The sequence below is a fragment of the Scyliorhinus torazame genome, chromosome 17 (assembly GCF_047496885.1).
Source record: "Scyliorhinus torazame isolate Kashiwa2021f chromosome 17, sScyTor2.1, whole genome shotgun sequence".
Lineage (NCBI taxonomy): Eukaryota > Metazoa > Chordata > Chondrichthyes > Carcharhiniformes > Scyliorhinidae > Scyliorhinus > Scyliorhinus torazame.
The window spans coordinates 3,386,508-3,406,230 of record NC_092723.1 but is presented as its reverse complement, the minus strand read 5'-3'; the positions used below and the strand labels follow the sequence as shown (position 1 = coordinate 3,406,230).

Genomic DNA, 19,723 nt, shown 5'->3' with positions numbered 1-19,723 from the left:
ACTGAGCACAGTCAGTGTGTTTATACTGAGCACAGTCAGTGTGTTCACACTGAGCAGAGTCAGTGTGTTCACACTGAGCACAGTCAGTGTGTTTATACTGAGCACAGTCAGTGTGTTTATACTGAGCACAGTCAGTGTGTTTATACTGAGCACAGTCAGTGTGTTTATACTGAGCACAGTCAGTGTGTTCACACTGAGCAGAGTCAGTGTGTTCACACTGAGCAGAGTCAGTGTGTTCACACTGAGCAGAGTCAGTGTGTTCACACTGAGCAGAGTCAGTGTGTTCACACTGAGCAGAGTCAGTGTGTTCACACTGAGCAGAGTCAGTTGGTTCACACTGAGCACAGTCAGTGTGTTTATACTGAGCACAGTCAGTGTGTTTATACTGAGCACAGTCAGTGAGTTCACACTGAGCACAGTCAGTGTGTTTATACTGAGCACAGTCAGTGTGTTCACACTGAGCACAGTCAGTGTGTTTATACTGAGCACAGTCAGTGTGTTCACACTGAGCACAGTCAGTGTGTTTATACTGAGCACAGTCAGTGTGTTCACACTGAGCACAGTCAGTGTGTTTATACTGAGCACAGTCAGTGTGTTCACACTGAGCACAGTCAGTGTGTTTATACTGAGCACGGTCAGTGTGTTTATACTGAGCACGGTCAGTGTGTTTATACTGAGCACAGTCAGTGTGTTTATACTGAGCACAGTCAGTGTGTTTATACTGAGCACAGTCAGTGTGTTTATACCGAGCACACTCAGTGTGTTTATACTGAGCACAGTCAGTGTATTTATACTGAGCACAGTCAGTGTGTTCACACTGAGCACAGTCAGTGTGTTCACACTGAGCACAGTCAGTGTGTTCACACTGAGCACAGTCAGTGTGTTTATACTGAGCACAGTCAGTGTGTTTATACTGAGCACAGTCAGTGTGTTTATACTGAGCACACTCAGTGTGTTTATACTGAGCACAGTCAGTGTATTTATACTGAGCACAGTCAGTGTGTTCACACTGAGCACAGTCAGTGTGTTCACACCGAGCACAGTCAGTGTGTTTATACTGAGCACAGTCAGTGTGTTTATACTGAGCACAGTCAGTGTGTTTATACTGAGCACAGTCAGTGTGTTCACACTGAGCACAGTCAGTGTGTTCACACTGAGCACAGCCAGTGTGTTTATACTGAGCACAGTCAGTGTGTTTATACTGAGCACAGTCAGTGTGTTTATACTGAGCACAGTCAGTGTGTTTGTACTGAGCACAGTCAGTGTGTTCACACTGAGCACAGTCAGTGTGTTTATACTGAGCACAGTCAGTGTGTTTATACTGAGCACAGTCAGTGTGTTTATACTGAGCACAGTCAGTGTGTTTATACTGATCACTGTCAGTGAGTTCACACTGAGCACAGTCAGTGTGTTTATACTGAGCACAGTCAGTGTGTTTATACTGAGCACAGTCAGTGTGTTTATACTGAGCACAGTCAGTGTGTTTATACTGAGCACAGTCAGTGTGTTCACACTGAACACGGTCAGTCTGTTTATACTGAGCACAGTCAGTGTGTTTATACTGAGCACAGTCAGTGTGTTTATACTGAGCACAGTCAGTGTGCTTATACTGAGCACAGTCAGTGTGTTTATACTGTGCACAGTCAGTGTGTTTATACAGAGCACAGTCATTGTGTTTATACTGAGCACAGTCAGTGTGTTCACACTGAGCACAGTCAGTGTGTTTATACTGAGCACAGTCAATGTGTTCACACTGAGCACAGTCAGTGTGTTTATACTGAGCACAGTCAGTGTGTTTATACTGAGCACAGTCAGTGTGTTCACACTGAGCACGGTCAGTGTGTTTATACTGAGCACAGTCAGTGTGTTCACACTGAGCACAGTCAGTGTGTTTATACTGAGCACAGTCAGTGTGTTTATACTGAGCACGGTCAGTGTGTTTATACTGAGCACAGTCAGTGTGTTTATACTGAGCACAGTCAGTGTGTTTATACTGAGCACAGTCAGTGTGTTTATACTGAGCACAGTCAGTGTGTTGATACTGAGCACAGTCAGTGTGTTTATACCGAGCACACTCAGTGTGTTTATACTGAGCACAGTCAGTGTATTTATACTGAGCACACTCAGTGTGTTCACACTGAGCACAGTCAGTGTGTTTATACTGAGCACAGTCAGTGTGTTTATACTGAGCACAGTCAGTGTGTTCACACTGAGCACAGTCAGTGTGTTTATACTGAGCACAGTCAGTGTGTTTATACTGAGCACAGTCAGTGTGTTTATACTGAGCACAGTCAGTGTGTTTATACTGAGCACAGTCAGTGTGTTTATACTGAGCACAGTCAGTGTGTTTATACTGAGCACAGTCAGTGTGTTGATACTGAGCACAGTCAGTGTGTTTATACTGAGCACAGTCAGTGTGTTTATACTGAGCACAGTCAGTGTGTTTATACTGAGCACAGTCAGTGTGTTTATACTGAGCACAGTCAGTGTGTTTACACTGAGCACGGTCAGTGTGTTGATACTGAGCACAGTCAGTGTGTTTATACTGAGCACAGTCAGTGTGTTTATACTGAGCACAGTCAGTGTGTTTATACTGAGCACAGTCAGTGTGTTTATACTGAGCACAGTCAGTGTGTTTATACTGAGCACAGTCAGTGTGTTGATACTGAGCACAGTCAGTGTGTTTATACTGAGCACAGTCAGTGTGTTTATACTGAGCACAGTCAGTGTGTTCACACTGAGCACAGTCAGTGTGTTTATACTGAGCACAGTCAGTGTGTTTATACTGAGCACAGTCAGTGTGTTCACACTGAGCACGGTCAGTGTGTTGATACTGAGCACAGTCAGTGTGTTTATACTGAGCACAGTCAGTGTGTTTATACTGAGCACAGTCAGTGTGTTTATACTGCGCACAGTCAGTGTGTTTATACTGAGCACAGTCAGTGTGTTTATACTGAGCACAGTCAGTGTGTTTATACTGAGCACAGTCAGTGTGTTCACACTGAGCACAGTCAGTGTGTTTATACTGAGCACAGTCAGTGTGTTTATACTGAGCACAGTCAGTGTGTTGATACTGAGCACAGTCAGTGTGTTTATACTGAGCACAGTCAGTGTGTTAATACTGAGCACAGTCAGTGTGTTTATACTGAGCACAGTCAGTGTGTTTATACTGAGCACAGTCAGTGTGTTTATACTGAGCACAGTCAGTGTGTTCACACTGAGCAGAGTCAGTGTGTTCACACTGAGCACAGTCAGTGTGTTTATACTGAGCACAGTCAGTGTGTTTATACTGAGCACAGTCAGTGTGTTTATACAGAGCACAGTCATTGTGTTTATACTGAGCACAGTCAGTGTGTTTATACTGAGCACAGTCAGTGTGTTTATACTGAGCACAGTCAGTGTGTTCACACTGAGCAGAGTCAGTGTGTTCACACTGAGCAGAGTCAGTGTGTTCACACTGAGCAGAGTCAGTGTGTTCACACTGAGCACAGTCAGTGTGTTTATACTGAGCACAGTCAGTGTGTTTATACTGAGCACAGTCAGTGAGTTCACACTGAGCACAGTCAGTGTGTTTATACTGAGCACAGTCAGTGTGTTCACACTGAGCACAGTCAGTGTGTTTATACTGAGCACAGTCAGTGTGTTCACACTGAGCACAGTCAGTGTGTTTATACTGACCACAGTCAGTGTGTTCACACTGAGCACAGTCAGTGTGTTTATACTGAGCACAGTCAGTGTGTTCACACTGAGCACAGTCAGTGTGTTCACACTGAGCACAGTCAGTGTGTTTATACTGAGCACAGTCAGTGTGTTTATACTGAGCACGGTCAGTGTGTTTATACTGAGCACAGTCAGTGTGTTTATACTGAGCACAGTCAGTGTGTTTATACTGAGCACAGTCAGTGTGTTTATACCGAGCACACTCAGTGTGTTTATACTGAGCACAGTCAGTGTATTTATACTGAGCACAGTCAGTGTGTTCACACTGAGCACAGTCAGTGTGTTCACACTGAGCACAGTCAGTGTGTTTATACTGAGCACAGTCAGTGTGTTTATACTGAGCACAGTCAGTGTGTTTATACTGAGCACACTCAGTGTGTTTATACTGAGCACAGTCAGTGTATTTATACTGAGCACAGTCAGTGTGTTCACACTGAGCACAGTCAGTGTGTTCACACTGAGCACAGTCAGTGTGTTTATACTGAGCACAGTCAGTGTGTTTATACTGAGCACAGTCAGTGTGTTTATACTGAGCACAGTCAGTGTGTTCACACTGAGCACAGTCAGTGTGTTCACACTGAGCACAGCCAGTGTGTTTATACTGAGCACAGTCAGTGTGTTTATACTGAGCACAGTCAGTGTGTTCACACTGAGCACAGTCAGTGAGTTTATACTGAGCACAGTCAGTGTGTTTATACTGAGCACAGTCAGTGTGTTTATACTGAGCACAGTCAGTGTGTTGATACTGAGCACAGTCAGTGTGTTTATACTGAGCACAGTCAGTGTGTTTATACTGAGCACAGTCAGTGTGTTTATACTGAGCACAGTCAGTGTGTTGATACTGAGCACAGTCAGTGTGTTTATACTGAGCACAGTCAGTGTGTTCACACTGAGCACAGTCAGTGTGTTTATACTGAGCACAGTCAGTGTGTTTATACTGAGCACAGTCAGTGTGTTCACACTGAGCACAGTCAGTGTGTTTATACTGAGCACAGTCAGTGTGCTTATACTGAGCACAGTCAGTGTGTTTATACTGAGCACAGTCAGTGTGTTTATACTGAGCACAGTCAGTGTGTTTACACTGAGCACAGTCAGTGTGTTTATACTGAGCACAGTCAGTGTGTTTATACTGAGCACAGTCAGTGTGTTTATACTGAGCACAGTCAGTGTGTTCACACTGAGCACAGTCAGTGTGTTTATACTGAGCACAGTCAGTGTGTTTATACTGAGCACAGTCAGTGTGTTCACACTGAGCACAGTCAGTGTGTTCACACTGAGCACGGTCAGTGTGTTCACACTGAACACGGTCAGTCTGTTTATACTGAGCACAGTCAGTGTGTTTATACTGAGCACAGTCAGTGTGTTTATACTGAGCACAGTCAGTGTGTTTATACTGAGCACAGTCAGTGTGTTCACACTGAGCACAGTCAGTGTGTTTATACTGAACACAGTCAGTGTGTTCACACTGAGCACAGTCAGTGTGTTTATACTGAGCACAGTCAGTGTGTTTATACTGAGCACAGTCAGTGTGTTTATACTGAGCACAGTCAGTGTGTTTATACTGAGCACAGTCAGTGTGTTCACACTGAGCACAGTCAGTGTCTTTATACTGAGCACAGTCAGTGTGTTTATACTGAGCACAGTCAGTGTGTTTATACTGAGCACAGTCAGTGTGTTTATACTGAGCACAGTCAGTGTGTTTATACTGAGCACAGTCAGTGTGTTTATACTGAGCACAGTCAGTGTGTTTATACTGAGCACAGTCAGTGTGTTGATACTGAGCACAGTCAGTGTGTTTATACTGAGCACAGTCAGTGTGTTTATACTGAGCACAGTCAGTGTGTTCACACTGAGCACAGTCAGTGTGTTTATACTGAGCACAGTCAGTGTGTTTATACTGAGCACAGTCAGTGTGTTTATACTGAGCACAGTCAGTGTGTTCACACTGAGCACAGTCAGTGTGTTTATACTGAGCACAGTCAGTGTGTTCACACTGAGCACAGTCAGTGTGTTCACACTGAGCACAGTCAGTGTGTTCACACTGAGCACAGTCAGTGTGTTTACACGGAGCACAGTCAGTGTGTTTATACTGAGCACAGTCAGTGTGTTTATACTGAGCACAGTCAGTGTGTTTATACTGAGCACAGTCAGTGTGTTTATACTGAGCACAGTCAGTGTGTTCACACTGAGCACGGTCAGTGTGTTGATACTGAGCACAGTCAGTGTGTTTATACTGAGCACAGTCAGTGTGTTCACACTGAGCACAGTCAGTGTGTTTATACTGAGCACAGTCAGTGTGTTTATACTGAGCACAGTCAGTGTGTTTATACTGACCACAGTCAGTGTGTTCACACTGAGCACAGTCAGTGTGTTTATACTGAGCACAGTCAGTGTGTTCACACTGAGCACAGTCAGTGTGTTTATACTGAGCACAGTCAGTGTGTTTATACTGAGCACGGTCAGTGTGTTTATACTGAGCACAGTCAGTGTGTTTATACTGAGCACAGTCAGTGTGTTTATACTGAGCACAGTCAGTGTGTTTATACCGAGCACACTCAGTGTGTTTATACTGAGCACAGTCAGTGTATTTATACTGAGCACAGTCAGTGTGTTCACACTGAGCACAGTCAGTGTGTTCACACTGAGCACAGTCAGTGTGTTTATACTGAGCACAGTCAGTGTGTTTATACTGAGCACAGTCAGTGTGTTTATACTGAGCACACTCAGTGTGTTTATACCGAGCACACTCAGTGTGTTTATACTGAGCACAGTCAGTGTATTTATACTGAGCACAGTCAGTGTGTTCACACTGAGCACAGTCAGTGTGTTCACACTGAGCACAGTCAGTGTGTTCACACTGAGCACAGTCAGTGTGTTCACACTGAGCACAGTCAGTGTGTTCACACTGAGCACAGTCAGTGTGTTTATACTGAGCACAGTCAGTGTGTTTATACTGAGCACATTCAGTGTGTTTATACTGAGCACAGTCAGTGTATTTATACTGAGCACAGTCAGTGTGTTCACACTGAGCACAGTCAGTGTGTTCACACTGAGCACAGTCAGTGTGTTTATACTGAGCACAGTCAGTGTGTTTATACTGAGCACAGTCAGTGTGTTTATACTGAGCACAGTCAGTGTGTTTATAGTGAGCACAGTCAGTGTGTTCACACTGAGCACAGCCAGTGTGTTTATACTGAGCACAGTCAGTGTGTTCACACTGAGCACAGTCAGTGAGTTTATACTGAGCACAGTCAGTGTGTTTAGACTGAGCACAGTCAGTGTGTTTATACTGAGCACAGTCAGTGTGTTGATACTGAGCACAGTCAGTGTGTTTATACTGAGCACAGTCAGTGTGTTCACACTGAGCACAGTCAGTGTGTTCACACTGAGCACGGTCAGTGTGTTCACACTGAACACGGTCAGTCTGTTTATACTGAGCACAGTCAGTGTGTTTATACTGAGCACAGTCAGTGTGTTTATACTGAGCACAGTCAGTGTGTTTATACTGAGCACAGTCAGTGTGTTCACACTGAGCACAGTCAGTGTGTTTATACTGAACACAGTCAGTGTGTTCACACTGAGCACAGTCAGTGTGTTTATACTGAGCACAGTCAGTGTGTTTATACTGAGCACAGTCAGTGTGTTTATACTGAGCACAGTCAGTGTGTTTATACTGAGCACAGTCAGTGTGTTCACACTGAGCACAGTCAGTGTCTTTATACTGAGCACAGTCAGTGTGTTTATACTGAGCACAGTCAGTGTGTTTATACTGAGCACAGTCAGTGTGTTTATACTGAGCACAGTCAGTGTGTTTATACTGAGCACAGTCAGTGTGTTTATACTGAGCACAGTCAGTGTGTTTATACTGAGCACAGTCAGTGTGTTGATACTGAGCACAGTCAGTGTGTTTATACTGAGCACAGTCAGTGTGTTTATACTGAGCACAGTCAGTGTGTTCACACTGAGCACAGTCAGTGTGTTTATACTGAGCACAGTCAGTGTGTTTATACTGAGCACAGTCAGTGTGTTTATACTGAGCACAGTCAGTGTGTTCACACTGAGCACAGTCAGTGTGTTTATACTGAGCACAGTCAGTGTGTTCACACTGAGCACAGTCAGTGTGTTCACACTGAGCACAGTCAGTGTGTTCACACTGAGCACAGTCAGTGTGTTTACACGGAGCACAGTCAGTGTGTTTATACTGAGCACAGTCAGTGTGTTTATACTGAGCACAGTCAGTGTGTTTATACTGAGCACAGTCAGTGTGTTTATACTGAGCACAGTCAGTGTGTTCACACTGAGCACGGTCAGTGTGTTGATACTGAGCACAGTCAGTGTGTTTATACTGAGCACAGTCAGTGTGTTCACACTGAGCACAGTCAGTGTGTTTATACTGAGCACAGTCAGTGTGTTTATACTGAGCACAGTCAGTGTGTTTATACTGACCACAGTCAGTGTGTTCACACTGAGCACAGTCAGTGTGTTTATACTGAGCACAGTCAGTGTGTTCACACTGAGCACAGTCAGTGTGTTTATACTGAGCACAGTCAGTGTGTTTATACTGAGCACGGTCAGTGTGTTTATACTGAGCACAGTCAGTGTGTTTATACTGAGCACAGTCAGTGTGTTTATACTGAGCACAGTCAGTGTGTTTATACCGAGCACACTCAGTGTGTTTATACTGAGCACAGTCAGTGTATTTATACTGAGCACAGTCAGTGTGTTCACACTGAGCACAGTCAGTGTGTTCACACTGAGCACAGTCAGTGTGTTTATACTGAGCACAGTCAGTGTGTTTATACTGAGCACAGTCAGTGTGTTTATACTGAGCACACTCAGTGTGTTTATACCGAGCACACTCAGTGTGTTTATACTGAGCACAGTCAGTGTATTTATACTGAGCACAGTCAGTGTGTTCACACTGAGCACAGTCAGTGTGTTCACACTGAGCACAGTCAGTGTGTTCACACTGAGCACAGTCAGTGTGTTCACACTGAGCACAGTCAGTGTGTTCACACTGAGCACAGTCAGTGTGTTTATACTGAGCACAGTCAGTGTGTTTATACTGAGCACATTCAGTGTGTTTATACTGAGCACAGTCAGTGTATTTATACTGAGCACAGTCAGTGTGTTCACACTGAGCACAGTCAGTGTGTTCACACTGAGCACAGTCAGTGTGTTTATACTGAGCACAGTCAGTGTGTTTATACTGAGCACAGTCAGTGTGTTTATACTGAGCACAGTCAGTGTGTTTATAGTGAGCACAGTCAGTGTGTTCACACTGAGCACAGCCAGTGTGTTTATACTGAGCACAGTCAGTGTGTTCACACTGAGCACAGTCAGTGAGTTTATACTGAGCACAGTCAGTGTGTTTAGACTGAGCACAGTCAGTGTGTTTATACTGAGCACAGTCAGTGTGTTGATACTGAGCACAGTCAGTGTGTTTATACTGAGCACAGTCAGTGTGTTTATACTGAGCACAGTCAGTGTGTTGATACTGAGCACAGTCAGTGTGTTCACACTGAGCACAGTCAGTGAGTTTATACTGAGCACAGTCAGTGTGTTTAGACTGAGCACAGTCAGTGTGTTTATACTGAGCACAGTCAGTGTGTTGATACTGAGCACAGTCAGTGTGTTTATACTGAGCACAGTCAGTGTGTTTATACTGAGCACAGTCAGTGTGTTTATGCTGAGCACAGTCAGTGTGTTTATGCTGAGCACAGTCAGTGTGTTTATACTGAGCACAGTCAGTGTATTTATACTGAGCACACTCAGTGTGTTCACACTCAGCACGGTCAGTGTGTTCACACTGAGCACAGTCAGTGTGTTTATACTGAGCACAGTCAGTGTGTTTATACTGAGCACAGTCAGTGTGTTTATACTGAGCACAGTCAGTGTGTTAACACTGAGCACAGTCAGTGTGTTTATACTGAGCACACTCAGTGTGTTCACACTGAGCACAGTCAGTGTGTTTATACTGAACACAGTCAGTGTGTTTATACTGAGTGCCGTCAGTGTGCAGCGGGAGGAATACAGGGAAAACATGAGCAGCCTTGCTCCCTGACTGTCCGCTGCAGAGATGCCTGTCATGTTTAATTCTGATGAAATGCTTCCAGCTCCCGGAGCAGGGAAGCAAACCATTTCTTAGTTGGTTGTTACTGGCTGCAGGTAAGATTATCCAGGGTGGATTCAAATGAAAAGATTCCTTATTTATAATGTTGAGTGTACTAGATTTAGCCTGGTGAGGTTTGATAAGAAATATAATTGATAGAAACTTCTGAACACAGATGCCTGCCATTGAATAATAATCTTAATTGTCACAGGTAGGCTTACATTAACACTGCAATGAATTTACTGTGAAAATCCCCTCGTCGCCACATTCCGGCATCTGTTTGGGAACACAGAGGGAGAATTCAGAATGTCCAATTCACCCAACAAGCACGTCTTTCGGGACTTTTGGGAGGAAACCGGAGCACCCGGAGGAAACCCACGCAGACACGGGGAGAACGTGCAGACTCCGCACAGTCAGTGACCCAAGCCGGAATCGAACCTGGGACCCTGAGAAAACCTTAGAAAATGGGAGATTTTTATACTGTGGAGTGAGAATGAAAGAAGAGTCATAGCCACAGAAACCCAGGGAAAGAGTGCTAATGGCAGTCCCCAGCGAGAACAGAAGGTGTGAAAGGCCAAACAGCAGAGAAACTAACATCAGAGGGTAAACTGTGAGAGATGTAGATGTGGGGGAGGGGAAGGGGGAAGCAATGGGGAGAAAGGGTAACGAAAGCTGGATAAGATAGGGGGTAAATATATATAAAGGAAGACAAGAAAGAAAGAAATAGTAAAAGACAGTTAAAATGAAATGCGATGAAAACAAGGGGGTCGAGGTGGGGTAGAGCTAATCATCAAAGTTGATGAATTCGATGTTGAGACCGGAAGGCTGTAGCGTGCCTAACTGGAAGATGAGATGTCGTTCCTCCAGTTTGCGTTGAGCTTCACTGGAACAGTGCAGCAGGCCAAGGATGGACATGAGAGCAAATAAATGTTTTCCCTTTCCTTCTGAGCCAAAGCTGTCCCCATTCAGTCTTCGGCCTGGCAGTTATTCCCCTTCACCTCAGCGTTACTCTTCTGCAGCATACAGAACAACTGTTTTCTAAATGAATTGCAGAACAGGCTCGAGGGGCTCAATGATCTTCTTCAATTCCTGCAAAGATGAAGATTTTCAGTTTAATGCCTAGGGGTCCAGTAGCTACTGTAGGTTAGTGGGAACAGGCCAATGAGGGAGTAGAGTTTTTGTGGGATAGGATACAGACTATATTGGTTAATTTTGCCATGGTTATTAAAAAGAACATTTTCATGTATTTTATAATGCTCAAGCTCAGTGCTAGTTTAGGGCAAAAAACCTGTATCCGTTTAAGCATCCAGTAATGACATCAAACACCTGGAAGGGTAAAATAGTGAAGTGTTTCCTACACTCTGCTCCAATCAGTTCCATAGAATCCCTATAGTGCAGAAGGAGGCCAATCGGTCCATCGATTCAGTACTGACCTTCCAAAAGAGCACTCTACCTCGGCCCATTCCCTCGCCCTATCGGTGAGGCAGCAGTGCAAACCACTGTGCCAGCGTGCCTCAGTTTAAACCTCAGAAGCACACCACTATAACATCAGTCTAACATCAGCACGCCGTTCTGTGGTCCCTCGGTTTCTGGTTGCAAAATTAGTTCCAAATTAAAGGTTTGTTTTTGTGCTGTACGCCCCTGTGCACTCAGCGAAAAAGCACTCTGCAGTTCAGTCAAGGGACTAGTTCATCAATAAATGTGGGAAACATTGATGGTAAATTTACAATATTATGTTAGTTTTGACTCATTTGGTAGCACTGTCACATCTGAGTCAGGGGTCTGTGGATTCAAGATGCAGAGACTTGAGCGTAAAAGTCCAGGCTGACACTCCAGGTTGTAATGAGAGAGAACGTGAGGCATAAAATGTGAAAGTCTTCTCCCAATTGGAAGTCAAATATCCCATGAGACTATTTCAGAGAGGAGCAGAGAAGTTATCATTAATGTCCTGGCCACATTTTTCCCTCAGTTAACATCACTAAGAAATAATTATATGCCCAGCATTACATTAATGTTTGTGGGAGTTCTTTCTGCACAAATGGCTGCCATGTTTGCTACATTGCAACAGTGCCTATACTTCAGAAGTACCTTGTTGGCTGCTAAATGCTTTGGGATATTCTGAGGTTGTGAAGGTGGCATATAAATGCTATATACAAGCTAGTAGCTCCATGTTAAATGAGGAAAAGGCACCAAGATATTCCAGAACTTTCATTTAATTGATGTGAAATGGTAACAAAGTCAATGGATGCCGTTTCTGAGCTGTTACGCTAGAGTAAATGTTTTCTCTTGAATTTTATTAGTGAAAAAGAAGAATTTACCAACAGATATTCCTGATCGAAAGCTGTTTCCACTTCACTGGGCCCCAGACAGACTTGGAAATGAATTTCCCCCAATAAGAGGAACACCAAATTGTGGACCTGGCCGTTATGACACTTATCTAGTATGCATGAAGCTACCATTATTCATTTTATTTCGTCAGTCATGGTACATTGAGAGAATAACATAATTATGAAAACTATTGTAAATTTAAATGCTGGTATTCTTTACTCAAGTGTCAGAAAGTGAGGGTGGGTTTAATGATGACGGTCAAAATAATAATAATAATAATAGCTTATTGTCACAAGTAGGCTTCACCTCTTTTCTGCCAGTCATATGGAATGCTTTTAGCTGGAATAGAACGTAGTGCTTATTTGATGTTTAAGGTGGTAGTGGGCTGCTATTCACATTACATGGAGACCTTTGCTGGAGAGGACTGGATTAACGCTTGAAGCAGATTATCTGAGTAATATGACATTTTCATGTTTGGTTAAATCCCCAACCTAAAACTCAGAACTCTGCTCTTAAACAGTCTGTACTTATAAAGTACTGCATGCAATCTATCGGAAGCATCGACAAAGGGCAACATTTTTCAAAACAAACCTCTTGAGAAAATAAATGAATAAAGTTGTGAGTGCAAATGCTGTTTTGTGCAGAAATATTGGAAATACTTGAATATTTCTCCTGTCTGCTCTTTCTGGAAAAAACATAAAAACATTATTAGAACCTGTTTAGGATTTAATTGGGGATATCAAATACAAGTAATCCTTGCAACTTATTTTCAGCATTACGACACAGAGTGACCAGAGCAAGTCTTGCCCCCATAATCTACAAATTTCATAATTACTGATCAACATATTGAAAGTATGCTGATCTTTGAAGTCAGTGGATAAATCTTTGAAGATTATTGCAAAGGCATCTGACTCTTCACTACTTGCCAAGGCGCGAACAAATTTGGATTTATTAAAAATATTTTATTGTATTAAAAGTGTTCGCATTTGCTTAAAGTTTGCAATCCACGTCATTTCTATATTGCCACATCCTGTTGTTTTCTTTTGTTTATTCATTCACAGATGTGAACTTGGCTGGCACAGCCAGCATCTATTGCCCATTACGAGTTACCCTTGAAGAGTTAGTGCTGCCAACTAAATGGCTTACTAGGCAATTTCAGAAGGCAGTTAAGAGCCAAGTACATTGCTGTCGATCTAGAGTCACATATCGGGCAGGTTAGATAAAGGTAGAAGATTCCTTTCCCTAAAGGACATTAGCGAAGCATTTTGATTTTTTTCCAACAATCTGATAGTTCACTAGGTCACTATTACCAGGTATTTGCTTTTTATTCCAGAATTATTGAAGTCATTGACTTTAGATTTCCATGAAATGATTTAAACTCATATCCCCAGATTGTTAGTCCAGCCTTATTCTGGTTTATTAATCCAATAACATCATTATTACACTACCATACCTGTTTACAGTATTGACTTCAACTAGTGCCTGATTTACATTTTGCTTTGCAGAAAGACAGTTTGACTGATAACCTAGAAAAGAAACCAGAGAGTAAAATAGGATATGCGCTAGGGGCAAGGACAGCAATTCGATTTATGCCTCAGGTATGCTATGAATAAGAAGTAAAAATATGTCAAATACATGATACAACCTGTTTAGGAACCAGTAACTTTTCTTTTTGTTAAAGTAGATGACATTTTAAATCCCAGGTCTTCAGTACAAACATCCAGCCACAGGATTCCATGGTTTTACAGAGAGTAGTTTTCACTACACAAAAGCCAACAAAGTAAACAGTCAATACTATCTATCTTACACTCTAACATCCAGAATTAACATAAGACAAACACAAATTAGCATGAGATCAACACAAATTAACAGGCAAAGTGCAGTTGAGCACAAACCATAAACTGCATGCCAAATGGCAGTCATAACCAAGACAGGAACCCACCCACTGTGACCACGGGAGTCTTGATGGCCCTCTATTTTCCTTGTGAGGATTTTAACTCCTCTCTTTTGAGGATTTAGAGACTGATTTACCTTCAACAGTAACTGCAGGATAACCTTAACCTCACATTCCTGCCGACCCCTCCATAGCCTTTCACTCTCTTGCTTATCAAGAATTTATCGAGCACTGCCTTAAAAATATTCAAAGATTTTGCTTCCACTGCCTTTTGAGAAAGAGAATTCCAAAGTCTCGCGACCCTCTGAGAGAAAAAAATGCCTCCTCATCTCTGTTTTCCATGGGCGATCGCTTATTTCTAAACAGTGTACCCTAGTTCTAGATTCTCCCACAAGAGGAAGCATCCTATCCACATTCACCCTACCAATGTCCCTCAGGATCTTAAAGGTTTCAATCAAATTGCCTCTTACTCTTCTAAACTGCAGTGGATACAAGCCCAACCTGTTCTATCTTCCTCATAGACAACCCACTCCTCCCTGAAATGAGTCTAATAAACCTTCTCTGAACTGCTTCCAATGCATTTAAAGACTTCCTTAATTAAGGAGACCAGTACCCTTCACAATAATCCAGATGTGTCTCACCAATGCTCTGTTTTACTGAAGCATAACCTCCCTACTTGTGTATTCAATTCCCCTTGCAATGAACAATGACATTATGTTAGCTTTCCCAATTACTTGCTGTACCTGTATACCAGCCTTTTGTGATTCATGCACTCATACACTCAGATACCTCTGCATCGCAGTGCTCTGCAATCTCTCACCATTTACATAATATGCCTTCTTTTATTTTTCCTGCCAAAATGGACAACTTAACATTTTCCTACATTACTCTCCATTTGTCAGATGATTGCCCACTCACTTAACCTATCTATCTCTTTTTGTAGCCTCCGTATGCCCTCTTCACAATTTACTTTACTACCTATCTTTATGTCATCAGCTAATTGTATCTTACCTATCAATGCTCGCTCATTCTTTATCTACAGTGTCCTCACGCAATTTACTGCCTAGATTTTTGCTTTTGATCCGTCTATCGTTTTACTGACATTATCCTTTTCTCTGCATCATTCCTTCTCCTTCTCAGTGGCTGCCTCATTCTCTTTAACTTCACTTGTCTTTCCTATCTCCTTCCCTTTCCCGTCTACTTATTTGTCTTTGCTGCCATTTTGTGAACTGTATCTGGTTTTTTTTAACCTGCTCTCAACAGCTGTCAGAATCGCCCGGCCCTGCAGTATATCAAAGAACATTTGGAAAAGATCAGATTTTCAAACCGTCAAGTGCCCCATTTGGCTCAACCACTCCAAGGGGTAGATGGAGTCCATCGAATAAATTGGTGATTCCTGGGTATGTAAAGGTGGAATGATTCTTACCAGTAACTAATATTTTAATTTCCCGTCTGCTTTCCTACTCTTAAAATGTTTTCCAAAGCTTCTGTCATCTGCCAGATTCAATGCAATCCTGCACCCTCTCACATTCTTTATGCTCTGTAAACCCTAGCCTATTGCAGACTCTGCAACCCGTATTCTGTACCACACCAAGTCCTGCTCTCCTATCAACCCTGTCCTTCCTCACTTACATCAGGTTCTGGTCCTTTAGAAAGTTTTTATCCCCAAGTTTAAATGCCCTCCATATCCTCTTCCCTCCCTGGGCTGGAACTAATGAGGGGCTGTGTTCCCTGACTGAAAACTCGGTCCCCAGCCAGCCCACCCCACATCTGGCTGCCCCACAGCCATTTGATACTGGGAACAGCCTTAATTGTTTCAGGATAAGGCTTCCACTCCCACCGGAGAGGAAGTCTGGTCCTCGGGAGCTGGCGGCTAATCTGCCTGGTCACCGGTTCTGTGATGCCAGCAGCATCAGGTTTGTGTGATGGCCATTGCTGGCTGTCCCAAAAGATAAGTGAGGGAGAGGAACCTGGTTTGAGAGGCTTTATTGGCAAGCAGTCAGGTTTGTGTGCAGAAAACATCCAGAAGCAGATAGCATCCCATGGAATCCCTACAGTGCAGAAGGAGGCCATTCGGCCCATTGAGTCTGCACCAACCCTCTGAAAGAGCACTTTCAACACTCCACCCAAACCCACTACCCCACCCTAGCCCAATAACTCCTTAACCTAACCTGCACGTCTTTGGACTGTGGGAGGAAACTGGAGCACCCGGAGGAAACCCACGCAGACACGGGGAGAACGTGCAGACTCCGCACAGACAGTGACCAAAGCCGGAATCGCATTCGTGTCCCCGGAGCTGTGAAGTAGCAGTGCCAACCACTGTGCCACAGTGTGATAATGGTCAAATAAAAGTCTTTTTGATGTTAATTGAGGGATAAATATTGATCAGGACACCAGGGTTAACACCCCTGCTCTTATACAACACCTTGTCCCAGGATTTTTAACAACCGCCCAAATGAGCAGGTGGGCCCTCAGTGTAATGCCACGCCCAAAAGGCGGCACATCTGACAGGGCTGCACCCCCTCTGTGGTACTGAAGTGTTAGCCTTGATTTTTATGCCAAGCCCTGGAGTGGGACAATGATAAGAAGCAATTAATTAAGGTTCACATTGAGTAGCGATGATTTCTAACAGTCACAGTGAGAGGAGAGTGTCTCGGAATGAACCAGAACCACATCATCAGCACTGCTGAATTTTCCCTATTTGCAACCTAGCCTACTTATTGGTGATAATTTTTGAGTTTTGATTTGGTATTAATAAAACCAAGTTATTCAATAATTCAAGACACCTGTGAAATGGCTTCCATCACCTTTTGAGAATAAATCAATAGTTTTATATTGTATCTGGTTTACTTTGTCATTTAAAATTGATTCATTGTTCATGGCTAATCTGAAATGCTTCAGATTGTGACACCAAGTATAAGAATATTAAATAAACGATGTGGCAACAGTGGCACACAGTCTATGACCAGACGGGCTTTTAGAATTAAAAACCATTGACTGATCTGGACAATATTATTCTGAGCCACAACAAATCATCAGAATGTGAAGTTCAGTTGGTGAGGTGAACCTTGAGAGCAAGGGTCAAACGATGTAGACGGTGATTTCAATCCAAGATCGGATTACACAAATAAACCATTCCCATTACATTTTTCTTTAAATCCACATGATCCCTCAAAAATATATCTCTTGGAAGTCTTAAAATGCTTTAGGTCTTTAAAGGGCAACTAGGAATGGGCAAGAAATCCCACACTCATGTCAGGTAAATAAATTTAAAAAACACAATGAAGTAAATTCTGTGATATAATGATAGATTCACGGAATTGGGGAATTGCTGGTTTGCTAATAATAATAATAATCACTTATTGTCACAAATAGGCTTCAATGAAGTTACTGTGAAAAACCCCTAGTCGCCACATTCCGGCGCCTGTTCGGGGAGGCTGGTCCGGGAATTGAACCCGCGCTGTTGTCTTGGTCTGCCTTACAAGCCAGCTGTTTAACCCACTGTGCTAAACCAGCCCCTGATAATCTTTGTTACAGTGGTAATGATGATCAATGTGATCCATGGTGTGTGTGTGATATTAAATATTAATGTTTGTGACATAATAAATGGACGTTTACAAACATACAAGTTAGGAGCAGGATCAGCCCCTCAGCCCCATGAACCTGCTCCGCTCTTCAATCATATACTTGCTGCTCTCACTTTAACCTCAATTCCAGATTCCTGCTTGCCCCCAATAACCACCATCACCTTGTTTACCAAGAATCTATCTATCTCTGCCTCAAAAATATTCAAAGACCCAGCCCCCCACTTCCTCTGAAGGAAGACAGTCACAGAGATTTCACGGCCACGTGATGATTCAACAGTGGAAAATTAGCAGAGTCTAGCTTAATCCAGTAACCCTGTGTAATAGACTGGTTTACTACCGCCCCTGCTCTCAGGCCCAGGAACCTGATGCAGAACCCACTGTCGGGAGTTATTCACCTGTCTTCTGCATAATCACAGCTCAGAGATTCAGTGTGGTTGTGGCTTGTCAGTTGTCAGGAAAGAGCTAATGGGGCAATTGGCTCTTTATTAACACTGAAAACATTCAAAATTCATTTGAATTGCTGAGCAACCTTTATGCTTAGCTTTGCTGTGGATCTTTACCCATCTGTGAGGTGTGAAATCATCGATTGGATCTTGGAGTTGATTTCATTTTAGCTTTCGTGGAATTCAGAGTCAGTATTAATGAGGCAATGATGTCACAAAGTGATCATATGAGCATGGCTTCTGTTACCTGAAAACCGAGGGTGCGATTCTCCGTCCTGCCGCACCCGTTTCCTGGCACGGCGCGCCCCCAGCCGGCAGAGGCATCCTCCTTCCTGGCAGCCGGCCAATGGGGTTTCGCAGTGTTGGCAGCCCCACACTGTCAGGAAATCCGTGAGCAGGAGTGCGCTGCCGGCGAAACGGAGAATCCCGCCGCTTATCTTCGGAGAGTAATTCTCTTTTAATGCAGGCCCGCTACAGCAGTTTCAGACTCAGATTTATATCAGTCGGGTTTCTGCTAAATGGCTCCTCTCAGTTTGTATGATCAATATTTCCCGAATGTTGATGTTGTTAATACAAAATGCCTGAGACGCCTCCATGAGGAGGGACAAAAATGATTCCGCACCAAGTCGGACTGTGATGGGTCTTTCTATGAATTTAGTCAGATTGAAGCTATTTACTCAATTGTGCTTAACTGAAACAATAGTCTGGCAGTCTGTCTTGAGTTTAAAACAAAAAAGGTTTCATTTTTATTGAGTTCAAAACTCACTCAAGTTAAATGTAAAAATATTTAAAATAGGTAAACCTGCATCTGACCAGCGCTACACACACACTCACACACACTCACACACACACTCACACTCACACTCACACACTCACACACACACTCACACACACACTCACACACACAGACACACTCACACTCACACACACACACAGACACACACACACTCACACACACACTCACACACAGACAAACACACAGACACACACACACTCACACACACACTCACACACACACTCACACACACTCACACACACAGACACACACACACTCACACACTCACACACACACACAGACACACACACACGCACACACAGACACACACACAGACACACACACAGACACACACACACTCACACACACACACACACACACTCACTCACTCACACACACACACACACACTCACATACACACACACACACTCACACACACACAGACACACACACTCACACAGACACACTCACACACAGACACACACACTCACACACACACTCACACTCACACACACACACACTCACACACTCACACACACACACTCACACTCACACACACACTCACACACACACTCACACACAGACACACACACACTCACACACACACACACTCACACTCACACACACACACACACACACACACACTCACACTCACACATACACTCACACACACACACAGACACACACACTCACACAGACACACTCACACACTCACACACACACTCACACACACACTCACACTCACACAGACACACACACTCACACACACACACACTCACACACACACACTCACACACACAGACACACACACTCACACTCACACACACACTCACACACACAGACACACACTCACTCACACACTCA

General features: G+C 43.5%; 1 protein-coding gene across 2 annotated transcripts in view; it reads left to right on the top strand.

The window, feature by feature from the left end:
• The window catches only part of LOC140393647 (ciliary microtubule-associated protein 3), a 43,296-nt gene that overhangs the window by 16,590 nt on the left and 6,983 nt on the right, over positions 1–19,723 (top strand). For both annotated transcript variants that reach the window (XM_072479928.1, XM_072479927.1), the window contains exons 2-4: positions 12,133–12,272; positions 13,666–13,758; positions 15,318–15,454. In XM_072479928.1, the coding sequence (XP_072336029.1) occupies positions 12,133–12,272; positions 13,666–13,758; positions 15,318–15,454 (370 nt within the window). The remainder of the gene's footprint in view (positions 1–12,132; positions 12,273–13,665; positions 13,759–15,317; positions 15,455–19,723) is intronic.